This window comes from Zea mays, chromosome 5 (assembly GCF_902167145.1).
Source record: "Zea mays cultivar B73 chromosome 5, Zm-B73-REFERENCE-NAM-5.0, whole genome shotgun sequence".
In the NCBI taxonomy this organism is placed as follows: domain Eukaryota; kingdom Viridiplantae; phylum Streptophyta; class Magnoliopsida; order Poales; family Poaceae; genus Zea; species Zea mays.
In genome coordinates, this window is record NC_050100.1 from 207,251,943 (window position 1) to 207,267,386 (window position 15,444).

Below are 15,444 nucleotides of genomic sequence, written 5' to 3' on the forward strand. Positions count from 1 at the left end.
TGATTTTATCTAAGTAACACAAGTAGTCTCACTTGTAGAGAATAAGTTTCTTTTTGGAAGCATGTAATCTAACATAAAAAGAAAAATCAATACAATGATTTATGATGTATTTCTACTTGCTCTAATTGGATATGATTCTTTCACATTTATCGCTTTCCATATCATGAATTAGATTTATACCCATAATCTTAAAGGATTATTTATGCTTATCTTATGAATTAAAATTAAGCATAACACCTCTATGGATAATCTAGTTCATGCTATGAAGTTTCCATGTTTTAGTAATCTAGCTTTTCATTCCTTATCAAAAATGATTACAAAAATGGAAACTAGTGCTTGTGTTACTAACAAAGTATCTCTTGAGCCTACTTATGAATATCTACAAAAGAGAAAGTGCACAAGCCTCATGGGTTGCTCTTCACCCAAAAGAAGAAAGGTAGAAGCAAAGGTATGGGAACTCATCTTCTTAATCAAATTTAGTTCCCATCTCAATGGCTATTTAATCTAAATTATCATATTCTACCCATGTGAGGAATAGATTCTTTATTGGACCTAAATCAGCTAGACGTGCATTCAATCTCATTCTTTTAAATGCTCATGTCCATTAGAATCTATTTAATGCCTTTGCGATATTTTTATATGTTATCATATTGATTTGCTTCCAAGTAATGATTACTAAATTCAATATGATGAAGTAAAATTTCCAATGATTGATTAAAATGCTTAAAAAGTGCATATTCCTCTTTCTCAAATGAAATGCACTAATGTTAAGGATTTTACTTCATGTCTGTGTGACTTATGAATGATGAATTGTTGATATTTCCTATCTAAAGAGATCATCTTTCATCATATGCTCCCTTGTGCTATTAACATATTTCTTGAGTATTTTCAATAAGTTTGAAAGGAAAAAGAAACAACTACAAAGGGAGGACACTCAAATGAAAGAGGAAGACATCAAGAACAACAACACCTACTTGGATAGCAAGATCCTCAAAACAATCAATGGTGTGGTTGTAAGCATTCTAAACCTTTTTCATTGTGAGAATACCAGGCCTAAGTTGTTTATTGCAAATTTCATGAGCCTTGATCAAGATGTATAATGCTTCTCCCTATTTGTCTTTAAAGTAAATTCATCCACTCAATTTATTCAAATACTTGTTGCATATCTTTAGGGGGAGCCTCTTTCTATATCTTGATTATGTTGAGACTATTACTTTATCTTAGTAATTTCATATAGTCTCTTGCATGAGAATGAGTTTCTCATGAAGTATGATACTATTTTCCAATTCTCATCTTTCACTCTAAAGTAGCATATTTGCTGGATTCTCCTACTCTAAGCTTAATTGATAATCTAATGCGTATGTTGTTCTTTTTTATCATATCTCTTATTTGTTTGATCATTGAATGACTTCAATTAACAATCATGCTTCTTAGTGCCGTATATTCTATTAATCGATATCTCTCTTGATGGGCACTAAGTTAAAAGGAGAATTCATGATACTTTTATGCAATTTATGATTCATTTGATATATGCTAACAATAACTTGGAAAAGGATCACTAGTTGTAGAACTCTCTCTTGTGCAAAATATTTCCATATATTGTCATTAAGTACAAGTCTTAAGCATCTAAGACTGAGGACAAAGCACAATGAAGAGAGCGTCTCTATGTGAAGGTACAAAACGGTAAAACTACTTCCCTTTATTTACACATGTACCTAAATCTTCCTTTTCTATACATTTCTTGCATATCTTGTATAAAAGGAAGAGAAAGCATGTCTATGTACTAACCCTGCTTCACACCTAGTTTAACTTCTCAAAATATCACTTTTGCATTAATGCGTCTTTGTTTAAACTAGATGAAGTGATTTAATTGTCAAAGAGCTTAAAGCTTAACCTTGTAACGAGGATAAGCTACCTTTGTTCCAAAGGTGGATGGTCCTTAAGTCTCTTTGAAATCCTTAAGGGTAAATGCTCAAGATGTTTATAACATGCTTTCATAAGTGCATAAACTGTCATGAGCATCACACTTATACTATGACATAATGCACTTCACGTTCTGTATGATGTAAGTATATTCTCATTAACCTAATTATGTGCGATTGGCATTTAAGGCCAAAATATGTGTTCCTCTCCATGCACACATTTAGGGGGAGCAATCTATATTATACAGAACTATGATCATGCTTAATTTGACATATCCTTTGATCATATCTCTTTTATGTCTATGACTAATGTGTTTTCAAGTGAATTCTCATGCTTAGTCATAGAATTGAAAGGGAAATGGAGTATTCGGCAAAGACGACGCTTCCACTCAACTCCATTGGTATTATCCACTCCTTGCCGGTATTCTGCATAGTTCTTCACTTTGGTATAATCTTCACTCATATTTTAAATTGCTTGCCAAAGGGGGAGAGAAAGTAAAGAGCTTATATTTCACTCAAGCATCCGTTTTTGGCGATTCATGCCAAAGGGAGAGAGAGTATTAGCCCAAAGCAAAAGGACCGCACCACCACCAATTTCAAAAAAAATGTAGCCTTTTAATTGGTGTTAAAAGAAGTTTTTCAATTAGTCTTTTAATTGGTATCTTATTTTGATATAATTTCACATTGGTATACCCTCTTCAAAATTAATATCTAAAACCCTCTTTAACACTAAGAGGAGGATTTCATTAAGGGGGAATTTTGTTTAGTCAAAGGAAAAGCATTTGAACCAGGGGGAGAAAATTCAAAACTTGAAAATGCTTCTCAAAATCTTATCTATTTACCTTTGACTATTTGTAAAAAAACTTTGAAAAGAATTTCCAAAACATTTTGCAAAACAAAATATGTGGTGCAAGCGTGGTCCAAAATTTTTAAGAAGAAAAACCATCCATGCATATCTATTGAAATAAGTATATTGGCTTAACTCCAAGCAACCTTTGCACTTACTTTATGCAAACTAGTTCAATTCTGCATTTATATGTTTGCTTTGATTTGTGTTGGCATCAATCACCAAAAAGGGGGAGATTGAAAGGGAAATAGGCTTTAAACCTTTTTCTAAATGATTTTGGTGGTTGAAATGCCCAACACAAATAATTGGACTAACTAGTTTGCTCTAGAGTTTATGTTCCACAGGTGCCAAAGGTTCAACTCAAAGCCAATACAAAGATTAAAAAGGGTTCAAGAAGAAAGGAGCAAAGGAAACCGAAGTGCTCCCTGGTCTGGCGCACCGGACAGTGTCCGGTGCACCAGGGAAGAACGACTTCAAACTCTTCACCTTAGGGTTTTCCTGGTGTACCTCCGCTATAATTCACCGGACTATCCGGTGTGCCACCGGGCTGTCCGGTGCACCAGCGGAGCAACGGTCATCTCCGCGCAATGGTCGACTCTGCAAAGCAAACAGTGCAAATCAGATGTCAGAGCAGACGGTCAGAGGGGCACCGGACTGTTCGGTGTCGCACCAGACTGTCCGGTGCCACATGAGGACAAAGCCTCCAACGGTCGACCTGCTCCAAGCTCTAACGGGAGGATGACGTGGCGGCGCACCGGACACTGTCCGGTGGCGCACCAGACACTGTCCAGTGGCGCACCGGACTGTCCGGTGCGCCCATCGCCAGCAGACTTCTCCAACGGCTACAATTTGGTTGGTGGCTATAAATACCACCCCAACCGGCCACTTCAATGTGAGGGAGCCCAAGCAACATTCCAAGTCATCTAGTTGACACACTCAAGCCCTCCCAACCACATATATTCATTGATCCATCCTATACACAAGATTTAGACCACTACAACCCACACAAGTGCTACAAAAGCGAGAGCAAGCAAAAGAAAGCCTCTCGTGTGATTTAGCTCTAGTGCCTTGTGAGATTCATTGAGAGATAGTGTGTACTACATCTTTGTGTTCATTTGCGTGTGGAGTTTTGACTCCCATTGAACTCCCTCCAAAGTTTTGGAGGCTTGTAAAGCTAGCAAGAGACACCAAAGAGTGTGGTGATCCTTGTGGGGGTCTTAAATGATCCTTGAGAAGAAGAAGAGCTCGCCGGTCTTGCGTGATCGGTGGAGAGAGGGAAAGAGTTGAAAGAGACCCGTCCTTAGTAGACTCCTCAACGGGGACTAGGCCTTCGAGGGCCGAACCTCGGTAAAACAAATCACCCGTGTCTCATGTGCTTATTGCTTGTGATTTGTTTGTAATTTCACTATCTAAGTTTTTCTTGCACTATTCTTTGCTAATACTATTTGGTGTTGCCTTAAGTTAAATTCTCATTTAGTGAAGCAACACCTTGCAAGAAAGAACTTAAGTGATTACTTATTTTATCTAAGCCCTCTTGCTTTACTCTCATAGACTTATTAGTTGTATTGTTTTATCAATTCCGCATTATTTGAAAGCAATACTCTTTTCAAGCAAGGACTTAGCTTTTATACTCCGATAATTGTATATCTTGTTCTAACCACTAATCAAGGGATCTAGTTGGGGGATAAAGTTTTAATTTTCAGGTTTCGCCTATTCACCCCCCCTCTAGGCGACTTTCACTAAATCTACTAGCTATAGAAAACACTTTTCTAATTGTCCCAAAATGGTACATGTAGGTCTATATAGTGTAGGAACACACCACAAAAAGTTTGGTTAGGAAAATAAAAAAATAAAAATGTAATTTGCCGAGTGTCCAGAAATGACACTCAGCAAAGTAGCCTTTGCCAAGTGTCAGATGGTTGACACTCGGCAAATAATAGTAAAATAATCTTTGCTGCGTGTCGCCCAGGGGGCACTCGGCAAAGACGCCTTTGCCGAGTGCTAGATCGGGGGCACTCGGCAAAATGTATTTTAAAATTAAAAAAATCTTTGCCGAGTGCCAGGTCACGGACACTCGGCAAAGCACTCGTACATATCAACTGTAAGTCCTTTCTTTCTCACTCTCTCTCTTCTCACGCGCTGCCGCCGCTGCTCTCCATGCCGCCGCCGCTGCGCCCTTGCCAGCCGCGCCCCTGCCCTCTATCGTGGCCGCGACCTCGCCCGCCGCAGCGCCATCTCCCGTCGCGACCTCGCCCTCTCACTATCACGTGCTCGCCGGCGCCCCTGCACCTCGGCCGCGGCCGCGACCTCGCCCTCTCACTCTCACGCGCCGCCGCCGCCGCGCACTCGCCCTCGCCCTCGCCCTCGCCCGACCACCGCGCCACACCCTCGCCCGACCACTGCGCCCACGCCCCTCGCCCTCGCCCGGCCGCGCCCTCGCACGGCCACCGCGCCTCGCCCTCGCCCGACCGCGCGCGCCCTCCACGCCGTCGCGCCTCTGCCGCCGCTGCCCCCACGCCGCCGCGCCGTCGACCGTCGGCCGCGTCCCGTCGTCTCACCCGCGACCCGCCGTCACGCCCGCGACCAAACCTCCAAGGTGATTTATATGAAATAATTAGGTTTAATACCGAGTCAAATTTATATACGTGTATGATTAGGTTAATATGTAGTCTTGTTGTGTTATCTCTGATGGATTGAATATATATGGATGTGATTGCCGCCATCGTGTCGTTGAATTATACGTGGATGTCAGCCATCATGCTGATACTTTCATTTGCAGGATTTCGAAACTTCCCCGTGCAGGGGAGGTGCTGCCGAAATTTTCTATCGATAGGCTTCTGTTAGAGGATGGAGGACCGTGAGTGAATGTACACAGGCCATAGAGGAAGGAACGATGTCACCCCTGAATGGATTAGAAAGACCGATAATTTATCACTTGGACAGGTCTTGGACGGTTGTGGATTATGCTAGGGGTCATCGTCGCCTCCCCCAATGGCATCATCGGCCTGCTGTCAGGGCCATAGCACTCAACAAAGAACCAAGACCTAGGCACCGGTATAAGTTCTTTGCCGAGTGTAGTGGCTCTGGCACTCAACAAAGAAGCACGCTTTGCCGAGTGTCATATAAAGCACTCGACAAAGAACCTGACACGGGGACCCGCTGACGGATTCTTTGCCGAGTGCTGGCCGGCAGACACTCGACAAAGGTAACTACTTTGCCGAGTGTCATCTAGGACACTCGGCAAAGATGTCGTCTCCGTCACCCGGCGCCGTAACAGCTGCTTTTCTTTGCCGAGTGCCCGAGAAAAAGTACTCGGCAAAGAAGGCTTTGCCGATGCACTGTGTGCCGAACCCTCTTTGTCGAGTACGACACTCGATAAAGACTTTGCCAAGTATTTTTAAGGCTTTGCCGAGTGCTTCGATTCCGATAGTGCACGACTTGCCCGAAGAAGAAAAGGTTCCACGGAATTGGATGAACAATGAATAACTAGAGGCTGAAGATAATGGTAGAAAAAATATTTTCCTTACCTTATCCTGGTCCTTAAAATCTAAGAATTAGATAAATAATCGGTACGTTGAGTACAGTAAATATACATGATTTATAATAGTACTGTCATATTTCGATGTTAGAAGTGTAAGCTAGCCCATTTTACTAAGATTGGGTGTCCTATAGCAAAATTTGTCTTTTTATGATAAATCCAACAATATTCAGATTATCTATACCTACATAATTTTCTCCGACAAAAAATGCTATACAACTAAGAATTCAGTGTAATTATCTGCAATTAAACTATCAAAAGTATTAAAACAATCTTAAAAATTATAGTTATTTACTCTACTAACATACTAAATTTCGAGTCGTTCTAATTCATCATAGATATAAAAAGAAAAAGATCTATCAAATATAAGTTATTTAAAAATAAAAGATTTTATATTTATTAACATAAGATGGATTAGAACTTGAAATTTAAAATATTGGTAGAGTAAGTAATTAAAGTGCATTATAAATTATTTTTAAAAATATAACTTTAATAGTTTAATTATACGGTGCCTGCACGAAAAGTTAATTGTATGATATTTCTTTTTATCATTCTCTCTATATAAATATAAGAGATAATTATGTTACTGCGCTGTTTTAGGGTGTGTAGCTACATATTTATGCATGTTTTTAGACTTTGTGTGTTTGCCCCTATTTTTTAAAATAAAACTGATGTACGACCTAATTCTGTTAGTTGAAGATAACGATGTTAAGTCCCAATAAAAAATACAAAGAACAATTGCGTCATTGCCCCTATTTTGAAGTGTAATTGTAGATTTGTAGTTTTTCCTTACTTTTAGACTTTATGAGTTTTTTATGACAATTCAATTTATTTATGCACCAATTCAAGTTATTTTGGATAATGATTCAAATTATTTAACAATAATTTGATTTTTTTTTTCAAATTTACAAATTAGTTTGATAAACTATTGACAAAATAATTTGCCAAAATATTTTTAAATTTGAAAATAATTTGAAATGTTGTCGAAATAATTTGAATGCTCATAAAAACATGTAAAGTCTAAAGAATAGTGCAAAACTACAATTACACTCTAAAAAGGGGCATTGGTACAATTATCCCTTGTTTTTTTTTATTAAGACTATGGTTTCGCTACTTCCTTCTGCATGGGTGTCAGCTCTCTCTCTCCCACTTTTCTCCCACATCCTGATGCCTAATATTTTGGTGGGCAGATTTTTCTAGGAGTTACGCCCTAGGCTAACGAGTAAGAGCATATTCAAGAGACTAGCTAAATAACTCGTCAATCCAAATTTTAGCTACTCAATAGTAAATTAAATCTCCAACAGACTAGCTATCTGACTCGCAAGCTATCTGACTCTGTAAATTGGCTCTCTCACTAGTTAAATTTGGCTAACCACTTGACTAGCTAAACTAGATAGATAGTCTGTTGGACTGATATATATAGAGTGTAATCTTTATAAAAACGTAAATAGATAGTTAAATAGAGAGAAAAAATGAAAAATCTCTTGGAGATGCTCTAACAAGGGTGGCAACAGCCGAACTCACGGAGCTTTGAACTTTGATCTATTTTTGAGAGCACCAGGTTGCACGATGACTCCGACATCAGGCGCATGAAGCCAACTAACCGGAAACTTAATTGACATACACATATGTCCTGCCTGACGCTGACACCAAGCATTGAAGATTTTCATGGGCAATAGATTTGGGAGACTGAAGTGCCGAATGAAGTGAAGGTTTTTTTTAATGTGGCTTTACTTCAGAGACCGCCTGAGCACCAACCAAAATTTGTTCCACAAACACGTCCTAGATAGCAGCGCTTGTGACCGCTGTAAAAAAAAGACCCCACTAAGGACAGGTGTCATGTCTTCTTTGAATGCGATCTCAGCAAAGATCTGTGGAGCTGCATCAGAATGAGCTTATTTAATTTAGCAACATCAGTGATGGAGATGTATGGCATGCAGCCACACTCTGAATTGAATCTTGACCAAGCTACTTGGCCTCCAGTTCTGCTCACCCACCTTGGGCATATGTGGGATTAGAGATGGCAATGGGTACCCGCGACCCGATACCCGATAGGTATTTACTCTATTAGGTATGTATGTGGGCTAAATATTCTATCTGTGGGTTTGTTATTGGGCAAAAATCTTCACCCAATGGGTAAACGGGTATTATAACGTTCCACCTTCACCCATACCCGTTAACCCGAGGGTATAAAATACCCAATATAAACTTAGCCCAAGTATAAACTTAGACTTTAGTCATCCATCTTTTTTACTATTTAATAGGTCATTATGTCATAGAAGGCTTAACGACAATTTAATGACCATGTAATGGAACATGTAATTCACCCAATGTGTGTTGAATGGATGGTTAAATGATGCTAGAAATTTTGTAATGCTATTTAGATGGATATACTTGATATTTGTATAATATAATATTTTGATAGATGTTTAATTTTTGTGGGTACGGTGACCCGATGGGTGACCCATACCCACGTGGGTATGGGTATGGGGGTAAATTCATACCCACCAGTGTATATGGGTGACCCGATGGGGTTATTTTTTTATCGTGGGTATGGGTATAGGGTAGTAATACCCGGTGGGTATTTACCCATTGCCATCTCTATGTGGGATGCCAGGTATACCACGATCTTCAGAAACGAGGTGTACTCTAGCACGAAAAATACTCCGGACTGTATCGTAATCTACGCCTTATATGCTAACCTTCTGATACCATATCGTAGTAACTAGTGATGTAAAGGTGTTGCGATAGCAATTTTTGTAGTAGTGGGGATGCCTCTGAGAAAAAAAAAGACAAAAAAACTTTAAGGCTGTTTAGTTTCCTCCAATCCATATGGTTTGGAAAGGATTACGTGAAATCCGTAGCAAGTGCAAATACTTCATTTTTTTCAATCCCTTCTAATCTATTATTAGTTTTGATATTGGACCCCCAACCGTGACGGTTCGGGGAGCCAGTGTTGTTGCAGGCACGTACACGCCGCAAGATGGACTGGTGGAGAGTGCGGATATGTGTTTCTTCGCTTTGTTTAGATGATACTACGAGTTGAATTTTGTTATATACGTAAACTCGTTCCAGTCATAATATATGCTGTGATTATTCCTACAGTTCAACAGTTGTGTGGTCAAAGTTCTCTATCGTCCAAAGGATGTGATCAGATATATCTCCATTATCTTAAAAAAAAGGCACGTATATATATATATATATTGAAAACCCAAATAGAATTACGGATCTCGCTATGAGCAATCCGGCTTCTTTCGGTATCGACCACTGAATTGGCACCCAATGATGCTCACAAAGAATAAGTACACACACCTAAGGAGCGTTCAAAGTGTATGGGTGTCCATTAACAGAGCGACCAAAGCCCGCATCGCCTGAGAAGGGAATGTTACCTCACCTCTTACATTCCCTCTCCCACAGCATATATCCCTGTCGAAAATGTCATTGTCTGTGCCTGCGTGGAGAGGTGGAGAAGAGAGAGGCCTGTACGTGCTGGGATGGGGTCGTCGTGGTCGTGGGAGGGAGAAAAAGAAAGCGGAAAGCAAAGGAAAAGGAGATGCATGGTGTGGGAGAAAAGACCAATCTAGGAGTATATATCTTCCTCCCTGCTAGTGCTAGGCCACCTCCCTCCCAACAACAAGCCAACAAGCTAGCCTCGCCTCGCCCCCGCTCTCTCCGCCTCAGCCCCTCCCTTCCCTCAACTCCTGCTAGCTCTCTCTCTCTCACACACACACTAGCTGGAGTAGCAAGCTAGCTAGGCTCCTCGCTTCCAAGCGAGAATTGCGGCGGCCCTCCTCGATTTCCATACTCGTTCCCCCAACCGAACCACAGGCACACACCTACGACGCGGCCACACCCTCCTCCGCCGATCCCTTCTATATACGACGACGACGACGACGAGAAGATAGACACCAAGCAGCCGGCTTTCTCGTCATACAGACCGAGAGAATGGAGCTGTTCCCTGCGCACCCAGACTTGCAGCTGCAGATCAGCCCTCCTCCCCCAGCCACCAAGCCAATGGAGCTAGGGTTTTGGAAGAGGGCTCTAGTCGACACCACCACCTCGCCTGCGACTGCAACAGCCGTGGCGGCAGCCACGACGGCCACCACGGCCACCTCCCACGCCTTCGCCTCCTCGGCGCCGACATCCGCCGTGGGATACCACCACGCGGCGGTCGGCGCGCACCACCATCAGGTGCCGGTGCCGGTGCCGGCGGGCTCCCACTCCCACTCCCACCTGGGCCTCCCGCTCTTGCACCACACCCATCCCATCCTCCCGGCGGCGGAGTCTGGCGGCGTCCTCCGCCGGCCGGACCTGGGCTCCACGAGGCCCATCCGGGGCATCCCCGTGTACAGCACCTCGCAGCAGCCGCTCCCGTTCCTGCAGAGCCACCCGCATTATTGCTGCGACGCGATCGCCGGCGCGGGCCACCCGAGGTCCCCCAAGGCCGCGCTCCGCCTCGCGGGGGCGCCGGCCAAGCGGGGCGCGCGCGCCCCCCGGATGCGGTGGACCACGTCGCTGCACGCGCGCTTCGTCCACGCCGTCGAGCTGCTCGGGGGCCACGAGAGTACGCGACGAGCTATCTGCTCCTCCTTCCGGAATGAGTGCGTGCGTGCGTGCTCTGACGATGGTTTCGCTGCCTGCTGTATGTGTGCATGCAGGAGCTACACCCAAGTCGGTTCTTGAGCTAATGGACGTGAAGGATCTGACGTTGGCCCATGTCAAGTCGCACTTGCAGGTGAGGGGATCAAGCTCTATACTATACATGAATTCAATCGTATCTACCCATTGTAACCAGTTAGTGTATAGCAGCTAATCGCAGCTAGCGACGAGCCTCGCTCTCTACTACTAGCTTCGTTCACTATCTCCTGCCTGTATGACAATGACTATGACTACGAGCATGTTTTGCACTACTCTATGCGGAAGAAGCAGAGAGAGTAATACAGGAGTACGTTTTGTACTTCCATACACCAACTAGCTACTACTATATGCTCATTTCCTTGTATGATGGAGTTGACCTTTGAAATTTTTTTCTCCTCATTTTATTTCCCGGTTTCACTGCTTGTACGGCTGCCTGCTTCTACTGGCCCGTAGCTTATTCATGCATGGAATTAATGGGAGTAGAAGTAGAGTCATTTTACACTTTGACTTGTCGATCGCGACGACTCCAAGCAGTAAAAATTCCTCTCCCCGGCCGCCGCCGGCCGTTAGTATCACCACCCCCATATGGATATCTCCTTCCACCACGATCGATGCTAGATAGCACATAGCAGTAGCAGCGAGGGGTTTGCCTTGCCGCCACGCCGCTACTGACTGTAGCCCCTGTAGCTTTTTTTTCCACAGGCCAGGGGCGCAGCTTTTGCAATAAAACCCCGAGCGAGATCAGCTGCGCATGCAGCATCAGCTCGATCAGTTCGGGCGCACAAAGCATGCAATGCGGGCAGGGGCATGCCACTAAAAGGCACACACACCGGCCGGAAGGAGGGATCAGCGGCTGGGCCGGCCTGGGGAAGGTGCGGGCATGGCCAGCTGGCCGCCTGGCCCTGGCGGCTGGCGGAGCGCGCCGCTGACGGCGGCGGCGGCGGCGTCCGGCCGGCCGGGAGGAGGGACGAGGAGCAAGACGCAGCAGGGGCAGGCAGGCAGGCAGGCAGCCGAGGCGCAGCAACAGCATTGATATGCATACTGCCCAAGAAGGGGTCGCAAGTACAACCCGGCGTCATTCCGCAATAATGAACCTTACCCCCCTTGGAGCTGCGTGCTGCTCATGCAGTATAGCTGATCGAGCCATCAATGCCCCCCCGCTTGTGCAGCCTTCATTCATTGGCCCTCTCTTTTCTTGTAGACCAGTACTACCCCTCCGTCCCATTGACTTTAATGTACTTACTGGTGTTACGTTCTCCATATTTATATATTCCTAGTATATAATCCTGCCAGAGGAAAAAAATCGTTTTTTTATCAAACGCTGATCGTGCCATTCAGCATGCAGCTACTAGCACGTACGTACACGTACACATATGGAGTATATATGCCATCGATCATCATCCTTGGATTGTTTCTTTTCTTGGCCGCAGATGTATCGGACCATCAAGACTACTGACCACAGGCCAGCCTCTGCTTCATCCTACGGTACGTACGTACGTACGAGGACGACGATGATAAATCACACTGCTACCCCCTAGCTAGCTAGCTAGGTGTCAGAAACACTCATACAGTCATACTAGTATATTTATATACTAGACCGTATACGTACAAGGTTTTGTGACACGCTAGTCGAGTCGACGATGTGTTTGCAGGGCAAGCGGGTGGTGCGAAGACGATCATCGACATCCCCGACGACGACAGCAGCCTGTTCGACCTCACCAATACCACCACCACCACCAGCGGGTCCGAGTCGTCCGCCCAGCACTCCAATCCGCCTGACGGCAGCGAGCATAATGGCGCCAGCACGTGTGCTCTCTGGTGCAACGCCTCGATAAGGTATGCAGAAATATATAATAACGCTGCTCTAATTAAAGAACCGGCCGGTCAGCTAATGACGTGCACCTTCCGACACACATCTTTTCCGGTTCAAACTAGCTAGTGGGTCTTCTCCTTTAGGTTCGGACTAGCTAGTCACCCTTGTACACCCCCCCACACCACACTTTAGGCAAAACAATGGAGTATTCCGTTGTCTCATTTTTCCTTGTTTACTACTATAACGACCACACCTCCGAGTGCTCCCAAAAAGCACCCGGCCGGGGGGCTCGTACCTTTGTTCCGTCTGCTCCCCATCATCTATCATGCCGCAATGATCTCTCGAGTATATTAAGTTACTAGAGCTAATTAATATATTGTGGATATATATATATATGCTAGCTAGGTAGCAATGACAAAGTGCACACACATTTTCCCCACCTAGCTGGTACGACATGCATGAAACATGTATAGTGGTACATCGAATCTCTTGGAAGAAAAAAAACTTTCACGAGAAGAAACAACATGATATGTGCGGTTTTTACAAACGAAATACTGTACTACGTACAGTAGCGATGCCGGCCATGGGTGGTCAGTGTTTATATGTGCATGCCGGCCATTGGTGGTCAGTGTGCCATACCACATGGTGCATCGGAGTTAGCGTAAGCAAGCTAGCTATAGAACATGTATGCATGATAGTAAAGTCGGTCGATCATCCTGTCATTTACAGCATCTTAACAGTGAGAAAAGCATATATAGGTGCTGCTGTGTTGCATTGCATGCCCACTTTATGTTCCCTCTCCGCGCCTGCTTCTTCTTTTTTTTTTCTCGCACATCAATGGACTCCCACTACGGATGGAAAGATACGGAGGCATTTGATTCTCTCCCTCGCGCGATCAGCTCATATGCATGGTAATCTTTTTCGGTGACTGAATTCCTCTGCCTCGCTTTTCTTCTTCTTTGCTGATGCTGCAGCGGCAGAGGGGCCGCCTGCTGGTTCGTCCGTGACAAATCAAGAGATGCCACTCCGGGCGACATCAAATCCTTCGAGGTACGTAGACGCAGCCTCCCTCCTCTCTTTTTTTTTCTCTCTCTTCCCACTCGTCTAAACCAATTAGTCCATCCATCATTATCTCCAATACGTACCTCGCCGACGCCGATGGCCGGCCGGGCGGCCATGATGCCGTGCTAGGTAGCTAAGTTTTAGAGCAACAGCGATCATTCGTTTCCATGCGCTTTTCGACGTACGGCGGCGTGCCCTCTGTTGAACTTTCATCAATGCATTTTGTCGGCAGCACACGTTTCATTTTGGAGCCGTGAGTTATAGCACATCATTATTTCCAGCAACTTTAATTTTAACATCCACCACCACTTTAATTTGTTTGTTTTTTTATTATTATTTTCCGCTAATATTTGCAGGACGTGCAATCACAGAGCCTTGATGACGATGTCTCTGACCTGAACTTGTCGGCGCCGTTCCAAGTAGCTGCTGCGACGATGTTTGGCGGAGGCAACAAACCGAACCTCGACTTCACCCTAGGACGGATATAATAATCCGCCGCGCGCGCGCCATCTACATATGGATGAGTTGATCGATGAAGCTGGACCATGCATGCGGATAAGAGATCGACAGGCTAGATCGAGCTAGCTAGCTGCATATATAGATTGATTTGCTTGCATTGTAACGACCAGCCATATTTAATTATGATCTGATGGTGCATATATATACGCATGCATGTATATATGGTCGTAGGGACGGAGAGGGAGTTGAGCAAATGAAAAGAGAGAGGCTAGAAGTAAAGAATAATAAGAGATAAGACTAGCGTCGATCCAGGAACAAAGCTAGCGCAAAAGGAGACGGGCGGGAGAGACATTGGGGCGTGCGTGCGTGTGCTCGCTGTTGTGCAGTGTAGTAGACACGATAGATAGCTCGATAGGCTTTATCAAAGGCAGCAAGCAAGGGCAAGAGGGTAGCTTGCTTGCTTGCCTCTCTGCCTGCCTCTGCTGCCCATCAAAGGGCATATGCATGTATGCATATATGCTCATTGCTGGCTTCTGGTTCTGGATGTGGTGTACACATGCGCGAGAGGGAGAGAGGTGCATGTGCAGCATGTGTGTGTGTACCAGCAGACGCATCAGGTACTACCTAGTTTGTAGCTAGGGGCCGGTTGGCTGGACAAGGTTTAACAAAAGGTTGCTTCATTTATCTCTTATATTCAGAGCTATTTAATTTGTCACCTAGAATGTTGGACCGAAGTACTATCACCTGCAATGGCTGGCTTCTGGATGACAGAAAGGCTGAGACTTTAATGGAATTACTGATACGGTAACCGAAACAAATGAGTATATCTGTAATGAAAACTATAATAGAATGACTGGAACTGTAACGGGGTGATTGAAAATGTAACGGAATGGCTTAATGACTAAACGAGTGAATGGTTGATATTGTAATAGAATGACTGAATGAGTGAGTGGCTAATACTACAGTGGAACGATTGAAATTGTAACAATTCCAACAGACATGGAAATTAAAATACTATATATATATATATATATATATATATATATATATATATATATATATATATATATATATATATTCTCAATACAACAGACAAACAATAATACTATATTTTTGTCATAGTAGAAAATAAACTAGACCCATACTAAAGACATTGGTGGCTCAA

The 15,444-nt window shown here is 43.9% G+C and overlaps 1 protein-coding gene across 4 annotated transcripts; it reads left to right on the forward strand.

Moving 5' to 3' along the window:
* Window positions 1–9,785: 9,785 nt before the first annotated feature.
* Window positions 9,786–14,970, forward strand: LOC100194380 (uncharacterized). 4 transcript variants are annotated; one of them, XR_004858125.1, is made up of 6 exons: window positions 9,786–10,871; window positions 10,966–11,042; window positions 12,376–12,430; window positions 12,598–12,781; window positions 13,733–14,073; window positions 14,177–14,970. XR_004858125.1 is itself a non-coding variant. In XM_008683029.3 (6 exons), the coding sequence occupies exons 1-6, from the start codon at window positions 10,253–10,255 to the stop codon at window positions 14,306–14,308; spliced, it is 1,128 nt and encodes a 375-aa protein (XP_008681251.1). In that variant the 5' UTR covers window positions 9,787–10,252; the 3' UTR covers window positions 14,309–14,970.
* The last annotated feature ends 474 nt before the right edge of the window (window positions 14,971–15,444 follow it).

What these genes read in the sequence shown, in the direction of transcription:
- LOC100194380 (XM_008683029.3), top strand. Translation starts at nt 10,253, where the DNA reads ATGGAGCTGTTCCCTGCGCACCCAGACTTGCAGCTGCAGATCAGCCCT. An exon ending in AGCCTCTGCTTCATCCTACG is followed by an intron (nt 12,431 to 12,597) that starts GTACGTACGTAC and finishes ATGTGTTTGCAG; the next exon opens with GGCAAGCGGGTGGTGCGAAG. An exon ending in TGGTGCAACGCCTCGATAAG is followed by an intron (nt 12,782 to 13,732) that starts GTATGCAGAAAT and finishes CTGATGCTGCAG; the next exon opens with CGGCAGAGGGGCCGCCTGCT.